Source organism: Lytechinus pictus, chromosome 2 (assembly GCF_037042905.1).
Source record: "Lytechinus pictus isolate F3 Inbred chromosome 2, Lp3.0, whole genome shotgun sequence".
NCBI classification, from domain to species: Eukaryota; Metazoa; Echinodermata; class Echinoidea; order Temnopleuroida; family Toxopneustidae; genus Lytechinus; species Lytechinus pictus.
This window is the reverse complement of record NC_087246.1, coordinates 45,041,898-45,061,186: the sequence shown is the minus strand read 5'-3', so window position 1 is coordinate 45,061,186 and position 19,289 is coordinate 45,041,898. Positions and strand designations below refer to the sequence as shown.

The 19,289-nt window shown below is 36.8% G+C and overlaps 1 protein-coding gene across 1 annotated transcript; it reads left to right on the top strand.

Moving 5' to 3' along the window:
• LOC129254186 (coactosin-like protein) lies at positions 1–18,394 on the top strand. Its single transcript, XM_054892643.2, has 4 exons — positions 1–490; positions 3,627–3,709; positions 8,270–8,427; positions 15,849–18,394. The coding sequence occupies exons 1-4, from the start codon at positions 417–419 to the stop codon at positions 15,954–15,956; spliced, it is 423 nt and encodes a 140-aa protein (XP_054748618.1). The 5' UTR covers positions 1–416; the 3' UTR covers positions 15,957–18,394.
• The last annotated feature ends 895 nt before the right edge of the window (positions 18,395–19,289 follow it).

Sequence of the window (19,289 nt, the reverse complement as noted above, 5' to 3'; positions counted from 1 at the left end):
GACGGGGTCATTGTAGTTTGTGAAAAACCGTTTGAATACAAATGACGGGTTGTAAAATAATATAAACCATTGAAGAATGGAACACCGGCCGGCTTGATCGGAAGAGAAAAGGAGAGAGGGATGGAAAGAAGAAGGAGAAGAGAGAGAGAGGGAGAGAGAAGAGGAAGAAGGAGAGAGGGTAGAGACAGAGGGGGAGAGATCGCTTCCGCATTGGCATGTTAACGCCCCTTTATTTCTTGCACTGCATGGGTAACGACAACATTAGTATCCAAATCTAGATCACGATTCGTCGAGATCTCACTACTCGTCTTGTGTGGTGCACGTATGCGATTGGATTCCAATAATTGGAACATCACTGCCAATATAATACTAAAAAATAATACTGTAAGACTTTTTAAACATATATTTATATAAAAATGTCTTTTGTCGATGGAGAAGCTGTCAAAGACGGATACGAAAAAGTAAGGCGCGATGACAAAAAGGAGACTTGGTGAGTATAAATTTCATTCATTCATTCATTCATGCCGGGGTTCACGTTTCACCGTGTTTCTGTCACTATCATAATCTTCTCTCATTGTTGAGGGTGATGTTTTAACATGTATTGTGACTTGGTCTCTATGACTGCATAATACACAGTAGACGTTGTTTACTGATTTTGGTTGATCGTGTTAAATTTTGGTTTCTTATTAACTTATCATGGTTATTAGGCATTGTGAAAGGTTTTTACTTATGCTCGATAGGGCAGAGGCGTAATGAGTAAAAAAATATGAGGGGTGAGATAAGGCGCATCGGGCAAAATTGATGAAAAAAGTTGCGAGCGAGCTAAAATTTCGACGTCTTTTTTTTTTTTTAATGCAATTTTGTGATAGACTTTGACATAATATTCAGAAAATAATATCATATTTCACCCTTCTCTATTTTCTTTCCTTTCCTTTTCTTATGTTTTCTTTCTCCGATCTCTCACTGTTTGTTTGCCCCCACCCTCCATCGTTTACCCCCCCCCCCTCCTCTCTTCATCTCTCTCTGTCAACCGCTCTTTTCTTCATTCCCATGTTATTAAGATTTCTCCAAATGCATCATCCTGCTTATCCTCGCCCCTTGTAATGCATCTATTCCCCCTCCTCCCTCTCTCTCTCTCTCCTTTTCTTTTCACCTGCCGCCATCTTGATTTTCTTGTATTGTGTGTGAAATGCTGCTTTTATCAAAGTAATGGATTTTTCTCATTTGCATATAACCCTGCATTTTATTGATAACCAAATATTTTTTTAGGTTATCTGGTAAAAAAATATATAATATGTTATTCATATGTTTTTATTTTTTTCATCCAAACTCATATGAGAGTATCGTGAACTCTAAAACTCTTCGAAATTTTAAATATTTTCTGCCTTCATAAAGGTTCATTTTACTGGATAACACATTCATAACATTTCATGATTGAGTTTAAATAATAACATGAATAAAAAGTGTGTGGGGTGGGGGTTCAATACAAATGCAAAAAAGGAGCAATATCATACAAACACGGTACGGTTCGTATCGCAGCTAATAAAAAAAGAACATACTGATTATTGGCGTTTAGAGGCAAATAAGATTGAAAACCGACCAGAGAATGTTTTGATGATGGGGGTAGATGACCTATGGAGAAGTTTATATATTTTGTTCTGAGCTGAACAACAGTGAGTAATGTTTACTTACACCAACATTCGTTTTTTACTATCTCCTTTCTCTTCATATGTTTTCTCCTTTTCTAAAATAAATGAACACTACTTGTAATCCGCACCCCCCCCCCCCCCTCCCCGTGCCGCCACCCCTGAGTAGGCCTACTGTCGTCGACCGTCAATGTGGAAAATAAGAAGGAAATGAGGAAGAAACCTGATGGCTATAAAATTCCCATAGCATCTGAATTATCATCTGAGGAAGATGGTATATAGGATGATATGATATGACGTGCACCACACCCACTCTCATCTGCTCCCACGGTCACCCACACGCGCACACACCCTCTCTCTCTATCTCTCACACACACACACACACACACCCTCTCACTCACCCACGCTCACCCTTCGCTTATTGATGTTAACTGCCCTCTATCTTTCAAAACACACTCACACTCACCCATGCTGTCATGATCATCTCTGCAGTATTAATTCACTCACAGACTCACCCACAGACACACTCACACACATGTCCCCTAACCCACACTCCACTCACACATTGCTCTCAGTCCCACCAACGAACGCACAAATCAAATCAAATCAACACACACACAGTAAAAAAAAATAATACCAATCACAGTCACACACTCTCACGTTTATAATAGTAATTAATTGCCCCTTTTCCTCTTGACGCACACAAAAGGTACACACACACACACACTTGTGATATTATATTTTGCTGTACTTGACGTGTTATCGCGCATAATCGTCGATTCTTTCAAGAGCGATTCAACGATATCCCCATATCGATATCAAGCTTTGCTGATATATGACACTACCTGTTTCTTTCCACAATAAACCATGCCTTGATATTTCCTCAGTTTCTCTCTGGTGTTCTTGAATATTTAAAATATCATATGCAGACCCTTTAATTTCATCTATGGGCTTAGACCAGGAAGTAACGTCATAATAAAAAAAATATGCATGGCTAGCGAAATTACATGTATTTAATGGCTTAATTATACCAAAAAAAATATAGAAGATGTACATAGTCCAAGTTTTTAACGCATGCATGTATAGACTTGTATAGCTTTCAGCTGATCGAGGTTTAAACGAGATACTGTAGTACTATCGTTAAAAAGAAATGAATGAATATAATTGCAATTAGAGACCATCTTAATGACGTTATACAAGCTGTTAGTTGATAATAGTTATATGTAACATTAATAAATGATGCTGTCAAATTTCTTGGGGAATCCATATTGAGATTTATCAAGGAAGAAAACTTTAGAATTCATCTCATGAATGTTAATTATGTACAGACGGGAATCCAGCGGTTCCCATCCACCAACTCATTTTCTTCTTTTCTTTTGGTTTATCAAGTTTATGTTTGGTAAAAAGTGCCCCCACCCACTCCTCCCCATGAATCTACCCCTGACTGTGTGAGGCTTTCTAAGCTAACATTGATAAAAATGTCAGACAAACCAGTTCTGAAGTAAATAAATGTCAGACAAACTAGTTCTGAAGTAAATAAATGTCAGACAAACTAGTTCTGAAGTTAATAAATGTCAGACAAACTAGTTCTGAAGTAAATAAATGTCAGACAAACTAGTTCTGAAGTAAATAAATGTCAAACAAACTAGTTCTGAAGTAAAATAAATGTCAGACAAACTAGTTCTGAAGTAAAATAAATGTCAGACAAACTAGTTCTGAAGTAAAATAAATGTAATAAGTTGTTTTGTTTCATGATAAATGGTAATTCATTATATTCTTCTTCCGTTCTTCTTCTCACCCGTCCTATCTTTCTCTTCTTTTTCTTCTTCTTCTTCCTCTTCTTCTTCTCCTCTTTTATCGTCTTCTTCTTCTTCCTCTACTACTTCTTCTTCTTTTTCCTTTTCTTCTTCTTCTGCTTCCTCTTCTCCTTCTTCTTTTTCTTCTTTTTCTTTTTCTTCTTCTTTTCCTCATCCTCCTTAGGATGTTGTTGAAGTATGAAGAGAAACAGATAGTCCTATGTGGTACCGGTATTGGCTACGATGAATTCCTTGAACAACTTGGAGGTAGGTATTTAATTCGGAGACAGTTGCCCGTATTCTGAATTCCAGTTTAACTTGGGTCATAATTATAATTCTGGGATGTCGAACATTTCATAATTTTGCGTTAATCGCATGATTTTTTTAGACCTGTGTTCTTTCCTCGTGTTGTTATAATGAAAAAAAAAACTATCTTGGTCATTAATCTCGGACAATTATGACGATTCGAATGTCAGTTGAGGTGGTAAAGTGAAACCTGTAAGATTTGTATCTCAATTGGCTATCCATAGTTAGAGCAGGGAGTTTTTCCCCTTGTAACCGCCATGGTAGCACCCCAACTCAACTGTAGATCGGAGTTTATATTGAACCAGTTGAGAATACGAACCAGTCTCTACATGCGCTGGAAGAGTTTTGTGCCCCGGCTTTTAAAGTGTGGCGGGGATGGAGAAGGGGGAGGGGCAAGTGACCCCAAAGTAAAATGCTGCCCCCAGTGCAACCACGTTCCCCTGCTCCTGATTACAATATTTAGGTACATAAAATTTCAATAATCTGTTTTGCCTTCCTTTTGCCCCTACATAAAACTCCTGGTGCCATCATTGTTTACCGTATTAAAAGAGACCACCCTTGTAAAATCAGGTTAGGTTGGTTCAGATGAAAGTAGAAGAATAGGGAAAAGTTAGGATTGAAAATTTTACGAGAATCAAAATAACGAAAGAATGACCTTTCTTTAAAGTTTTATTATTAATGAAGTAAGATGCTTATGTCTTTCTTTCTTTCTCAAATTTCGTGTTCTATATATTCCATTACTGAATTTTTAAGATTACTAAAAAATGAAGAAAAAAATCAAGAGCTATCCTATGGAGGGGGGGGGGCGCTAAAATGTGTCGTACCATCTCTTACCTTTTGTGATGACAGTAAGGCCTTCCGCAAAATGTGTTTCTTGATCGATTTCCCCCGAAAGGTTTTGGGTAAATTGCCAATTCGTCCACTGCCAACTCGTCCACTCACCACATGGCCTTCCTTCATTTAGTCTAATGCCATTCCGTCCATCAACATTTCGTCTAACAACCATTTGGTCCAAACATCACTTCGTCTAATCACCAGTTCGCCTATGACCATTTCGTCTCATAACCAGTTGGTCTAATATTCGTTTTATTTTCATTCATTTTTACTAAATTAACACTTAGTTTAATTAGACCAAATTGTGGACTAAATGGCTATTGGACCAACTGGTTGTTAGACAAAATGGTGAGTGGACGAAATGGAAATTAGACCATGTGGATATTGGACGAACTGATGGTAGACCAAAATGATAATTTGCCCATTCTAAAGTAATTGCTGCTTATTCTTTAACCGTACTGGACACCAATATGCTTCCCGCATTGGGTAAAATACTGCCCCAAATTGGTTGGACACATAATTACCCTCGTGCTGGTTAAAAATTGTCCCGATATATTTTACAGTGTATTCTGAAGTCAGGTTTAACTTAGACCATGGTCTAACTCTGTGCAAAATTATGGAAAGCCCAAAATGTCAAAATTTTCCTTACATTGTATGTTTCTTATGTTCACTGTGCTCTTTCCTGACTCACGAATGGTGAAGAAATCTATCTTATTTATCCTTCCGAAACAGTTAAGAATGATTTGAGAGAAAGATTAGCTGCACTGCAAAAACTCCGGTGTTGATTTAACACCAGCCCGGAATCTATATACGTCCACACCAGAGAAGTGTTAAACAACACCAGTTTCGTTTTGGTCTAACACCAGAAAGGTGTTTGTACAACACCAATGAGTATTAAAACAGCATCGGTTTGATTCCAAACTGGTGTTGTTTCAATACTAGTTTGGACATATATAGATTCCGGGCTGGTGTTAAATCAACACCGGAGATTTTGCAGTGTGATACATTGAAATTATACTGTCAGAAATTCATGCCACTATTGGCTATCCATAGTTAAACCACAACTTTAAACCAGGGTTAAATTAAACCCGACTTCAGAGTACAGGTCAATGAGTTTGCTTCATGGCATTTGCCAGGCATTGTCGCTCTATTCGTGATTATTGACCCATTCCCAATTTATGCAAATATGCGTTTTAGAGTAGGCCTATCGAGAAGTCATGAAGTCTCTATCTAGGAAAGGTAACGAAATAGATGGCTGATGATAAAACTCTAACCAAATTCCTTCATATTGACAACGCGTCTATGAACAAACAAAAATTGTCTCACGATTACGTCATAGTGTTTAATGTCTGTGTACATTTTAACTTGTTACAACAGTCACGTTGGAGTGAATCCACTCATTTGGAAACAGTTTATGAAGATGTATAATGATAGTGCCTGTTACTACAGGTAAACGGTTTGTTTCAAAACAACGCGCTTGAAACTAGAAAATTCACTGCCAAAATTAATTGTAATATTTGCATTGATACACCATATCTTTTTTAAACGTTCCACATTTTATGAAAGGCTACTCTAAACTTCTAATTTCCTCTAGATTATGCTAATGGAATTTATTGAGGGTTAGGTTACCATTTTTTGGTGGGGGTTTGTCTGTTTTTTTAAATGTATTATGGTAAGTTAAAGTATGTACATTTGTTGTAACTCATGTAATACCCTTCTTTTCAGCTAAGCTTTACATATTATATGCCGGATATCATATGCCGTTTGATAGTTAGTGTTATATCACGGTCAAAACAGATCTTAAACCCTAAAAAGATCGGGGACTTCCTTTCCAATTTCCTTCCGGATAAGGGCAAGTGGCTTCCGAGTGAGAACCCTATTTTACCGGAAAAGTTGCTGATCAATCATGTCAATTATGTTCAGTTTACCAACAGGTAAAAAGGTCAGTGTTCACACTGATGCACACTGATGCAAACATTTGTCAATTTGGTTTCGTTGATAGAATACACTGGAGAGCATGATTTTATTATTATATTTATTTCATTAAAACCCGCAACATCCAGCCTGTCCAATATATAATATATATATATATACTTTTTGGATGGGGGGTGTAATATAAACTTTTTTTTTTGTAGCTATACCAGTTTATATAATATAAAGAATGAATCGTGTCCGTCAAACCACTTCATCCATTTTTTGTGTGTCTTAGTACGAGCTTCTGAAATTATTGTTTAGTCAAAGTTGATCAAATTATAAATGTGACATTTAGATAATAATTAGTAGCGTAATCAGCCAACAAATTTTGGTTTACTTCCAATTCGTCTATTGCCAATTCGTCCAATTGCCAACTCGTCTACTATCATTCGGGCTAACATCAGTTCGTCCACTATCCACATGGACTAACTGCCAGTTCGTCCACTCACCATTTCGTCTAATAACCAGTTGGTCCAATAGCCATTTAGTCCATATCACGTTTGGTCTAATTGGACGAATTGTTAATTGTGCAAAATGAATGAAAATGAAATGGATATTAGACCAACTGGTAATGAGACGAAATGGTCATAGACGAAATGGTGATTAGACGAACTGATGATTGGACTAAATGGTTATTAGACTAAATGGTTGTTAGACGAAATGTTGATGGACGGAATGGCATTAGACTAAATGAAAGTAGACCATGTGTTGAGTGGACGAGTTGGCAGTAGACGAATTGGCAATTTACTCAAATTTTGAGGGGCCAGATACAATAATTGGCATTTGTATAGCACCATCTATCTAGAAATAATCTATTCCGAGGTGCATTGTTATTATCATTACCCCCAGCTTTAGCTCGAGCTGCCTTCCAGCGCTCAGTACATTCAAGGAATTAATCCTGCCGGGTACCCATTCACCTCACTTGGGTTGAGTGCAGCACAATGTGGGTAATTTTTTTGCTGAAGGAAAACACGCTATGACTATGATTCTAACCCACGTCCTCTGATTGAAAGATGAGAGTCGTAATCACTAGACCACGGCGCCCCAACATGGGCACTTGGGCGATATGGCGTTGTTGTGAGCGAGAGAGCAACAATTTTTATTACCAAAATTCAATTTCTTGATAGATTTTCATAAAAACATTCAGCATATCATAGTTCACCCTTGTCTCTTTCCTATTTTCCTTTCCCGTTTGTATGATCGTAAAAAAATTGAGGGGGCAAGCGTCCCCAAGGCCCCCCCCCCCCCCAATTTACGCCACTTATAATAATAACAATAGACTATTTTTTTAGACATTATTCGCATACAAAAAAGTTCAAATAATCAGAATGCAGGGTTGAGCTGTCATAAGCAAAATGATTGAGTGCTTGGTAAATTATCAACCTGCTTAGTTGGTCAGTTTAACAACTGGTTGAAGCTTTGACAAGATGTTGAAAGTTTGACCATCAATTTTAATCAAAAGTCTCTATTTTCGTCCGTATATGGTGGCCGAAACTTGGAACAGCCGTTTTGAATTTAAAAAAATCACTAAGATCATTCATGTTCTCGCATTGCATTTTTCATTTATTGTGTTATGGTATAGGAAAATAAAAGATAGTTTATCTATTTTGCGCCCCCTTCCTTCCTCTCACCTCTGCCTGTCTTTTTCTCTCTGTGTGTCTCTCTCTCTCTGTTTTTTCTTCTCTCTCCCTCTCTCTCCCTTTCTCTCTTCAGATGATGATAGGGCGTATGGATACATTCGAGTAGAGACAGGCGATGAGATGAGTAAACGAGCCAAGTTTGTTTTCGTCACGTGGATAGGACCCAATGTAGGGGCACTAAACAGAGCAAAAGTTAGCACAGATAAAGGCTCCGTCAAAAGAATTATAAGTGTAAGTATTTCAATAATGGTAGTTATAATGAGGAGATGACGATAATGATGATGCAGATGATGCAGATGATGCAGATGCAGATGATGATGCAGATGATGATGATGATGATGATGATGATGGTGATAATGATGATGATGATGTTGATGATGATGATGAAGATGATAATGATGATAATGAATACGATTTTCTTGATGGTAAGATGTTTTCGATTTCAAATTTGAAGTTTTTGATGGGGGCCTGTTTCTGTTGTTAAAGTAATTCCCGTAGGAACTCAGCGAAGCAGCTTTCCACCGCATAAACGTCAAGCTGGTTTATAATCAATGACATATAGGAAACATTTATCGGTCATAGTGGCTGACCTTATAGACGACAGAAATTACTCTCGAGCCTATTAAGTTAAAGTAGAGCTAATTGCCGAGCTGGCATTTGGGCTCACAATATCACATTCATGGGTCCAGTGCTTTAACCACTAGACCACACAACCCTGTCTCAATCCCAACCAAAAATACAATATTCATAATTTTACGAACAACACGAAATAAGACCCCAAATCAAAGTAGTAAGCGTATGTTGATTAAAACACCATTATTTCTTTACGACGCAAAATACAATTTTTGCGTGTTTGCATACCCTCAGCAGGGTATGAATAGTAAAAATAGAAATAAAATATGATATTTTTTTATCAAAAGCTATTTAGCTAGATGCGGCATTCAAAGTAATGCAGTTGCCACGCATTTCGGAGTGAGAAGTCAAGAAGATGATTAAGATGTCTCCGAAATTCTACTCTCGATGATAATGAGCGAGTCTGATCTATGTCTATATGATGACATGGTGATTGGCTGTATCGTATACAAGAATACTTCTATTAAAATCAAACAACTTTTTATCTTCAGTGTGTGATGAATTAGGCACGCTGTCCATGCTTTAAAGGGTTTGTGCGAGGAAAATTGGACCGGGTCCGTGGTGTGATGCTCATTTTCAGTGGATTAACCTCAACGCCCATTCCACCTGCGACCTGGTAGCAAAATCATCACCTACCAGGCTCAATCACCCTCACAGACCACCGGGGCGGCGCTAGGTTATTTTTATGGGGGGCTATTTTTCCTCACAATAATTGATTTAAAGGGTAATAAAGAGTAACATCGCCTATACCCTTCTTTTGAAACTCTTATTTCTTATCTCTTAATTTTCTTCCTCATTTTCTTCCTCTTCCCTCTCTCTCCTTTTCGAACGGTACATGAAAACTCACAGGAGGTGCTCGCCCCCCCCCCCCTCCCCGAAGAGCCGCCCGGCCGACCCCTGTTGCGAGTCCTCCTTATTCGGAAAGATTGTGCCACTATATTATCATATTAATTGCATGAATTTCTATACACATCCACTTCAGAGATGCACATCCCCCCCCCCCCCCCCGACAACCCTTCCTCCCCTACCTCATCCTTTGCTCTTAGTATTAGGAAAGAAGACGAAGAGAAGATTCTCTCCTTGTGTACCACGGTTGAGTAATCACGGATCTCAGCAAGATATGAACTTTCGCATTGTGCACGCCCCCGTGACGATTTCATATATAGCATCCCACTACTATACATGAAGCCAACATACACCCAAATAAGGAATGGGGCTATGTTTTAATGTTTTTTTTCATGAGGCAAATTCAGCAAAGAGTTCGATGTTTCGACATTTTCCATCATCACTGCATGAATATATTATTGATTTTTTCGGGATACACCACTTACAAGAAATACATGTGGGTTGTGAACTGACAAACATTATTAGAAGCATTGATAAACTTGATGTAATATATTCAATCGTGTCTACATCGCAATAATGGTAAATATATGTATGTAACTCTGGGATTGATTGTGTTGACAATTAAATGACCATTCGGGAGTCAATAAAGAATATCTTAAAGAGAAATATATATGTTCATCATGGTGTTTATGGTAACAGAAAGAGTCAATTCGGCGAATTAAAAAGTCATAGTTATTACTTTAAATATTAAACTTTAATTGAATCAGTTTTTGATCATTATAAACAACAAATCGTTGATATGAGTTGATTTCCATGAAGCGAATACTTACTAAACATGATGAGAAAATATAGATACCAGCCTAAATCCCTCTCACTCTCTTTCTTGATTTGCATGTTTTCATATTTTTCCAAGTTTAAAAGAGTATATCCGTTTTCGTTTCTCATGCAGTTCTAGGCATCGAAATTATCCTGGCTCAAGGGAAAAGAAGTAGTTTTAAAGAATTATTGATTAAATGAGAATGCAATTATTTTTATTCTTGAGGAAAACTATATAATATGAATACAAATGTGATTTTTATACAATAACTTGGCATTTTGTGGCTAATTTGCCTAATGCGCTCTGTTGAATGATTGTTTGACAAAAATAGCACAGTTGATCGAACAAAGGTTAGGAAGGTGGGAGGATGTCCATGATTCTAAACAAAAAAACACATTTTATTCTTGTGAATCATAAAATTCCACACCACAACTACATGAGATGAAATTAGGCAGTATAATATGAAGCCGTCGGTTAGAAGGTGTTATAACGTGGATCGTATGAGCTTCGTGGATGCTCCATGCATCATTAATCATTGCTTCACTCGGTGGAAGATTGTGTTACTTTTGTACCTCCATCGTCCCTTATTGGGGGAAGGGGGGGGGGTGGGGGGTCGGACCGTTCTATGCCGCGTGTACAGTTATAAGGATTTTGTATTTAGCCCAATCTACGCTCAATGATATAGACAAACTCCGAATTTAGAAAGATTTTGCCATAGAACGAAGCAAATGTTACAATGCATATGTTTATTTGTGATTCTTGAAATAATTTTGTAATCGTTCATTTTTGTTTTGCATTTATTTCCCGCATATTTGTGGAGAGCGAGACTGAAATGTGACATTCAATATTAATGTCTAATCCACGGTTTTAATTTCATGGACTTTTTGGAAGGATGAAATTACTGTCAAATCCTTCCTCAATGTGGTTATTTCTTTTTTTCTAGTCCATCGTTTAATAGGAAGTCCAATGTCTATACCTTAGATTGTAAGATGATATGTCGGGCAAACATAATTATATCATCCATTTCCTGGTATATCGTGTTTCATATGATGCATGCTGGCGTTTTTTCTTAGAAATTCGTATCGTTAATTTTTATTTAGATATACGGGTAATGATGATTGTTCACTCCCTTTAAAATATGGGTGAAAATGTCACTCTTTCAGGTGTAGCTTGAAAAGGGTGCATTAAGAGTGTATTATAGGACCCCGCGGAAGAACAGTGGTATTCTGTTAATATCGCTGAAATGAGCCATCCTCCATGTTTTATATGATCTATACGATTTGCTTAATTTGAACATGTATATATTTTATTATTTTTATATGTAAATAAATACAACCAAATAAAAGTGAAAATGTGTAAATTCACCCATTTTGGAGTAACCCGAGATTCTCAAGTGTCTCCTGAGCTCATCCCTTCAAAATATTTTGGCTCAAACCACTCCCAATGATTTTTTTTGTTCCACTCCATTAAAAAAAAAAAAATACTTTATCAGGCCTATGTATACCCGTGATAATATATAAGCAATATCTGTAATGTTCTAAACTTAGATCTGTGGGGGTATTGCATGAAACAAACAGTCAGTGATTTTCGCTGAAGATGTTGCTCTGAGCCAATCAGATGCAAGGATTTCGGTAGATTTTAACATATATAGCCCGTGAAAATCACCGACTGTTTTGTATTATGAAATGCTTCTCAGGTCGGCAATTTTCGATAGGCTTCATACTGATCTGAGGATGTATTATTATTCTCTTATTTAAAGCAAATGGCATGCAAGCCTACAGTAACATGACAAGAGACATGAATCTCGTTATCAGACACTCAGGGGGAATATTGGCAAACCTGCGTGGTACAGGGTGACCCATAAAAACAAGAGAAATGTTATCCCAATATACATTAAAGTTTTCTTTAATGTATATGTTTTCTTTTCATGTAGAGTGGGTTTTGCCATGATTACTTTAGCCGTGTTGGATGTCTGCTATAAGCAAATTTGAATTCAGTGTCGTTTTACATCCGATTTTGTGAAGTTTTTCAGTGTCAAGTTTGTTTTATTTTTTCTCTTTTTATTAAAACCAACGTTTTGTTTGTTTGGTCATGCCCCTTAAATCACGGCGAATTAAGGCCATGTTATACTTCCTTGAACGTTTTATCATGATAAATATAAATTGAGAAGGAAATAAAAAGAGGAAGGGTAGACATGGACAGATAAATAGATAGTGAAGGAAGTATAAAATCGCGCGGCACTATACTTATTGCAATCACAAAACGGCGAATATAGAGAGTGATTAATGGCTTGAGTTGCTTTGGTGCAGTTGCTTGTACCAGGGACTCTCAACTCCCTGCTTGCATTAAGACGCCTCTCAACTCCCTGCTTGCATTAAGACGCCTGCATGCCATTTCGTATAGAACGAATTTGCAGTTAACACTAAATGCTAGCTGCACTTACAACGGCTCCAATTTAACTCAACTTCGTAACATTTCCCATTTAATCCAAAACTACTTCAAACGCTTGATAAGTAGGATATTTGCTGTGTTATAAGCAATGTAGACCTTTAGGTCAGAAAAATCAATACATATTTTTCAAGGCACTGTGTACAAGCCATCTTTCTTTCCTTCGTTCTACCGTGTGCTATGATTGGCCGTTTATTGGATAAAAAGGCGCGAGCGGATTGGCAATAAATGGATTTCTGACTTGATAGGATTCCCGCGAATATATTTCGTGTGTATACACACATGATATCTTCATAAAAATGTGTAATATGTCTGTTAGGTGTTGACATTTACTTGCCGTTTATCAACATCATTAATATTCTTTGGTGAGAGGAGAGCTAATGTTTGTATATCAGTTCGCGACGTTGTATCGATTCAAATTATTTCAGGGTTGATACATTTCAATCACCATAATATTAAAGAAAAAAAAATCATCAGATTTAATGTATCGATCATCGTACTAGCACTCTATAGGATTTTGATGTAATAAGGAATTTTGAAGAGAGTGTGATCAGCCGTGTTTCTTTCCAAGTTCACTTACATTATTTTCGAACATGCAAATTGAGAACATAATAATTAGGAACCTATAGGGTTGGCTGTACACTACACATAGACATTCGGGTTCCAGCTGAAGGCTAATAAAACAAAATAAAGCAAAATTAAATATGATAAACAAAAACAGATAGATGAGCATCGGGAAATGGTGGGGGGGGGGGGTACTGAAACACGGTGTTGAAGCAATCCAATGAGGTCTATACATTAAAGGCAATGCACATGAGAAGTGTCAAGGACAACCATAAGTAATTTTAAACCCTTTTTTCATACCATGGTCTGTTTATTTTCATTAATCCATGTATAAATATGTATTTGTATTGTATACGGTTTCCAAATAACTTCATCGAGGTAGAGGACCCCCCCCCCCCCCCCCCTACCCGGCTCCCCGATCCACACAGTACGTCAAGCACAACATAATAACTATCCACTATACTATATGAGTTCCGGGTAAACGAATTAATTATCGGATCATTTATTATGATTAACGTGAGTTGAACCAACAGAAGGAAGTAAATGTCGTTCGAATATAAGGTAGATTCTTTCCAAATGTTATGATCAACACAAAAATGCGTGTGTGGAGAGGGGGGGGGGTTGTTCATTCTATTATGAGTGGGGTTTTCAGAGAAAAGTGAAGCGCAGTGGTCACATCTCCCTTCAAAAGAAACCAAAACGAACAAATAAAACTCTGTTTTATCACATCTCTGTAAATGTTTAAGACTGATTGGAAGTCAAATTAGTTTCAACTAGTCTACTGATTCAACAGATCCATATAATATTTAACCAACAAGTTTACTGCAAATTCTGACAGACCATAAACAGACTAAATGAGCAAAAACTGGATTTTCCGACTGGAATTTTTTTCCCTCCTTATAAAAATAGAAAGTTACCCTCTCCCTTCCTCTCTATAAGCCCAAAGTAATCATCTATTACTTCATTTTTACGCATACAACAAAGTTCAGTTGAATTTATTTCTATGTGTGCACATAATCTGGTCAACTGTGAAGTAAAATGAGTCACTGACAGAAAAATAATCAATTTACAGCCTATTGAATTGTGAGGGAATTTGACTGGAACATGCAAACAAGACTATTAGGTTCATAAAGTTATTTTCTCATGTAATAATCTTATCTGCTATTAACGGTTGGCTGAAATGTAAACATGAAACATGTTTCTATGCACGGGCAGATCGGGGGGGGGGCGGTCAAAAGGGATACATGCCCCATTTCTTTCTTTGCCCAAAATTGACATCTGATCTGTCCTCCTTTTTACTGGAGTGTTAGTCCATTTTGAGTGAGACCCCTTTTTTTTCTTGTCATATTCTAGGCAAAAATGTGTTATCTTGCGTAAGAGCCCCCCCTCCCCCATTCTTTCTGTTCCTTGCTTGTTTGAGTTTACACATAAACGTTAGACCTTACATACTCGAAGCTAATGAACCCTGTAAAGTGGATGGCATTGCTCTCGTATTGAGGTTCTAGATAACAATCATTCTCATTTTCTCATTTTGTTGCCATGGCAACAACTGGATCTAATTATTTTCTAGTGTATATACGCACTTTACGCAACGTCAAACATCTTTTAAGACTATTTAAAAAAATCGAAGGATACATTGCTATTTTTTCTCTATTGCGAATACGTGTTCATACATTGTGTTTGCGAGTTTCTAGGCCATCGAAATGGTTCAGTTCGTTGCCTGAATGATTTCGACAAATAGGCCTGTTTGTTTTAGAGACCAGACATTATTGACATTTCGAATGTTTTTTTATACACTTCTCATACACATATTTTCGAATCAATTTCGCGAATGAACCTCACATAGAAGTTCTTGAAATAAACAAAAATAGAATTTCCCCATTATTATCATCTCTTCTTATCGCACATTCCGTATCACATCCATCCCTAGAAAAAAATAATCAATAACAAATCTTTTGTATAAAATTCTATGGTATACTGAATAATAACAATAATATGATTATGAAACAAAAACATATATGTATATAGAGAGAGGGAGCCTAAGTGGCACATTCGTTGATGTGAATCAGTGTTTTCAGCAATATACTAGGGCACATATATCATGTAAATTTATTTAATTTTACTACAGTATGTATATTATTTTTTTCTCTGTAATCTAAATACAAATATTATTTTCCACTCCATCTCCCTATGTCGTTCTCTCTCTGCCTCTCTCTCTATATCCCTTTTCTCGTTATTACCCCTCATTCTTGTTTTCTTGCTATATCTCTCACCCCCCCCCCCCTCCTCCTCCTCCTCCTCCCCTTCTCCATAATTCATCTTCCACCTTCCTTTTCCAATGCAGGATTTTGCCATAGAGGTGCTGGCTGATGAAAAAGCTGAACTGAAATTTGACAGCATACGCTCAAAAGTGATAGCAGCAGGGGGAGCGAATTACGGAACCGGAAAGTGAGATTAATTAAACCTAGTTACTGTAGTTAATGTATGTATATCACCTTATTTTCTTTGGTATAGCAGCTCCTTGGTTGGATTGAAATTGACATCGTTTGATTTGGGACTTGTTTCGCAATATTTCATGTATTTATTTCACATAAACTGAAGACAACCCAGTTAGCTTAATACAGTTATAGATAGGCCTGTTCCGGAGTGAGGACATTATTTATACACGTTCAAATGTATATATATCAGTCATTCATACTTTTTATGCAAATATCTCTGTATCGGAATAGAACACAATCATGATAATATACTCTGTAATTGTTTTAGATGCATGAATCATGTTATGATATTCAAATCTGGTATCCTTCCGGTTGAATACTGTCTGCACGTCACCAAACAAATTTATAAGGATCCGATTAACCGGGGGCTGAAATAAGTTTACGTTCAAATTTTCAATAGATTCTTTTCATTTTCCCCATATTCTGATCAGAACCAGGGGCCGCGGAACGGTTTTGAAAGTTGGGGGGGGGGGCTGAGCCCAAAGTGAGGGGGGCTGACCATTCCATTAGATGGTCATTGGACGTTTTTGCACACGGTTTGGGAAAAAGTGGGAGGCTGAAGCCCCCCCCCCCCCTCCCGGTTCCACGGCCCCTGAGAATGTATGGAATCAGACAAGAATGAATAGAATATTGAACACAATTTGACTAAATATCTATTTGGATCCCAATCAAATTTGTTTATTCTTGATGTATACTTTTGACGAAATCATCTGTACTATATACATTGGCCTGGACTACTTCAGTACTGTATTGATGACGTTTCTGTTGATAGAGGTGATGGCTGATCAAAAAAATGTATTATTCAAGGGGAAAGAATAAATGACATATTATGTAATTTGTATACACAATGAAAATAGTCAGGTATTGATTGAATTGACTTATTGAGTATGTGGTAGCGACTTTTCTTTTTTTTTATACTAGTCACCAAATTATTATTTCTGTCTGAGCTAGTTTTGAAGAAAAAAAAAATCACCAACTATATTGTCTCCATATACGTAGGTCGTTCTAAAGATATCTCGCATAATTTCACATTTGTGTATATCTTGTTTGCTATATACATTCAATTGTTTATGTCCCCACTACGCCAATTTATGTTTTGTTTTTATCGTGTGCTCTTTTGGACGATATCAGATTAATTCCATTGTTGATTATGTAACATGTACTTACTGTAGTCTGCCAGCACCGGCTCAAATTTCACACTTTTTAACATATTATATACTATGTCTGGAGTAAAGGTTACACTTCAAACTCTCTGTCCTGTGGTATAAACAGCCACATGTCTAGTCTTATTACTCTGCATCATGCACGTTACCCAAACCAAAGGTATGTGTGTGAAGACTATACTTGAAGGGGCGTCGACAAGATATTTTCATGGGGGGGGGGCGCAAATTGATCAAGAAATATGGTATGTATACAAGGTCCTTTCCTTCGTGATAATATGACAATATTTTTTCATAGCTCCTCCATTTATGTTGTCCCCTCAATTGATAGTGTATTGAGCCGGCAGTCACCCCTTTTAATCTGCACCCGCCCCATATTTGCTTGTATATGAGCGTTACTGAAAATATGTTGGTGATACAAGTTTGTTACTTTCGTTCACACTCTCAAACAATTGGTTTTCGAAGATTGTAAAGTAAAAGGTGTACACATTTTTACTGATTCTTATATTCGTAGAGTATACATTATTTATGGCATTTTATAGACTGGTCGCATAGTACCCGACTTTGTATAGATAAGGAGGAAGAGTGTGATTAGTGTCTTGTATCGAATGTAGAATTATTTGATGGTGCTCTATAGAACGATGCCCTATTATAGAGTCATTATTTTGGGTTTATTGTGATCATTTCATTTATCATAGTGTAATGACTATGCGTGAAATATACACAATATTCACTCCATCAATCTTTGGTTATCATTTCAACTTGTTGGACAAATATTTCACTCCACTCTACGTCGTTTGCTATTTCATATTGTCTTTTTTTAATGTAGAACCGATTTTTTGTATTGCTTGGTCTTCATGTGTAACTTTTGTCAAAGATTGATTTTAATATTTGAACAAGTGAGCATTCCATTTCAGTAATTAATTAGTGAAACCAATAAAAATGTATGGTACTGGTTATGTTTTACTAAAAGAAACAAACTATGTTGAGCGACGAGAAAATGTGGGGTCCTATTTTGCACACACACAAAAAAATCAAGAGAGTACATAGACTATATTAATTAGGCATGTATTTCCTATGGGGGTCGCAACACAAAGCTCTATGATCAATTTAACGATTGATTACTATTAACTGAATTGGTCATTACTAAAGCCTCAAGCAAAAATCAAATGCGATGATTGATTTTGGAATTTAATCGATCGTTGCCCCTCTTCATCTGAATTTTTTTTTTTTAACATAAAAACTAATTTGTCAGACAGAATTTCTCATTGCTTTGAATATGTATTTAATGACTGTTTTATTGATTGTAGCACATGATTTTGAAATTCATGGTGTCAGTAATATAAATTTCTTGATAGATTTTGTAGTATTTAACAAAAGTTGGCAGATGATGTAATAGTGACAATGTTTTGGAATATTATTTGAAAATAATGTTGATAATAAAAATTCTATGATGTTAAAAAAATGAAATGTCGATTTATTATCATGTCTCTACCATGTATGCATGCTGTTGTTTGTGACAATATTGTCTGAACATCTGCTGCTTCTACTACATATACTTCTACTACAATTACTCCTACTCCTACTATACTCCTACTCCTACTCCTACTACTACTACTCCTACTCCTATACTCCTACTACTCCTACTCCTACTACTACTACTCCTACTACTACTACTCCTACTACTCCTACTCCTACTACTACTACTCCTACTACTACTACTCCTACTCCTATACTCCTACTACTCCTACTCCTACTACTACTACTTCTACTACTACAACAACTACTACTACTACTCCTACTCCTATACTCCTACTACTACTATTATACTCCTACCACTCCTACTCCTACGACTACTACTTCTACTACTACTACTACTTTTACTGCTACTACTACTACTCCTACTACTACTACTACTACTCCTACTCCTATACTCCTACTACTACTATACTCCTACTACTCCTACGCCTACTACTACTACTTCTACTACTACAACAACAACTACTACTACTACTCCTACTCCTATACTCCTACTACTCCTACTCCTACTACTACTACTTCTACTACTACAACAACTACTACTACTACTCCTACTCCTATACTCCTACTACTACTATTATACTCCTA

Bases quoted from the DNA above. Each gene is read 5' to 3' on its own strand.
- LOC129254186 (XM_054892643.2), top strand. From the start codon at position 417: ATGTCTTTTGTCGATGGAGAAGCTGTCAAAGACGGATACGAAAAAGTA. The intron at 491-3,626 runs GTGAGTATAAAT...CATCCTCCTTAG, and splicing joins GATGACAAAAAGGAGACTTG to GATGTTGTTGAAGTATGAAG. The intron at 8,428-15,848 runs GTAAGTATTTCA...TTTCCAATGCAG, and splicing joins CCGTCAAAAGAATTATAAGT to GATTTTGCCATAGAGGTGCT.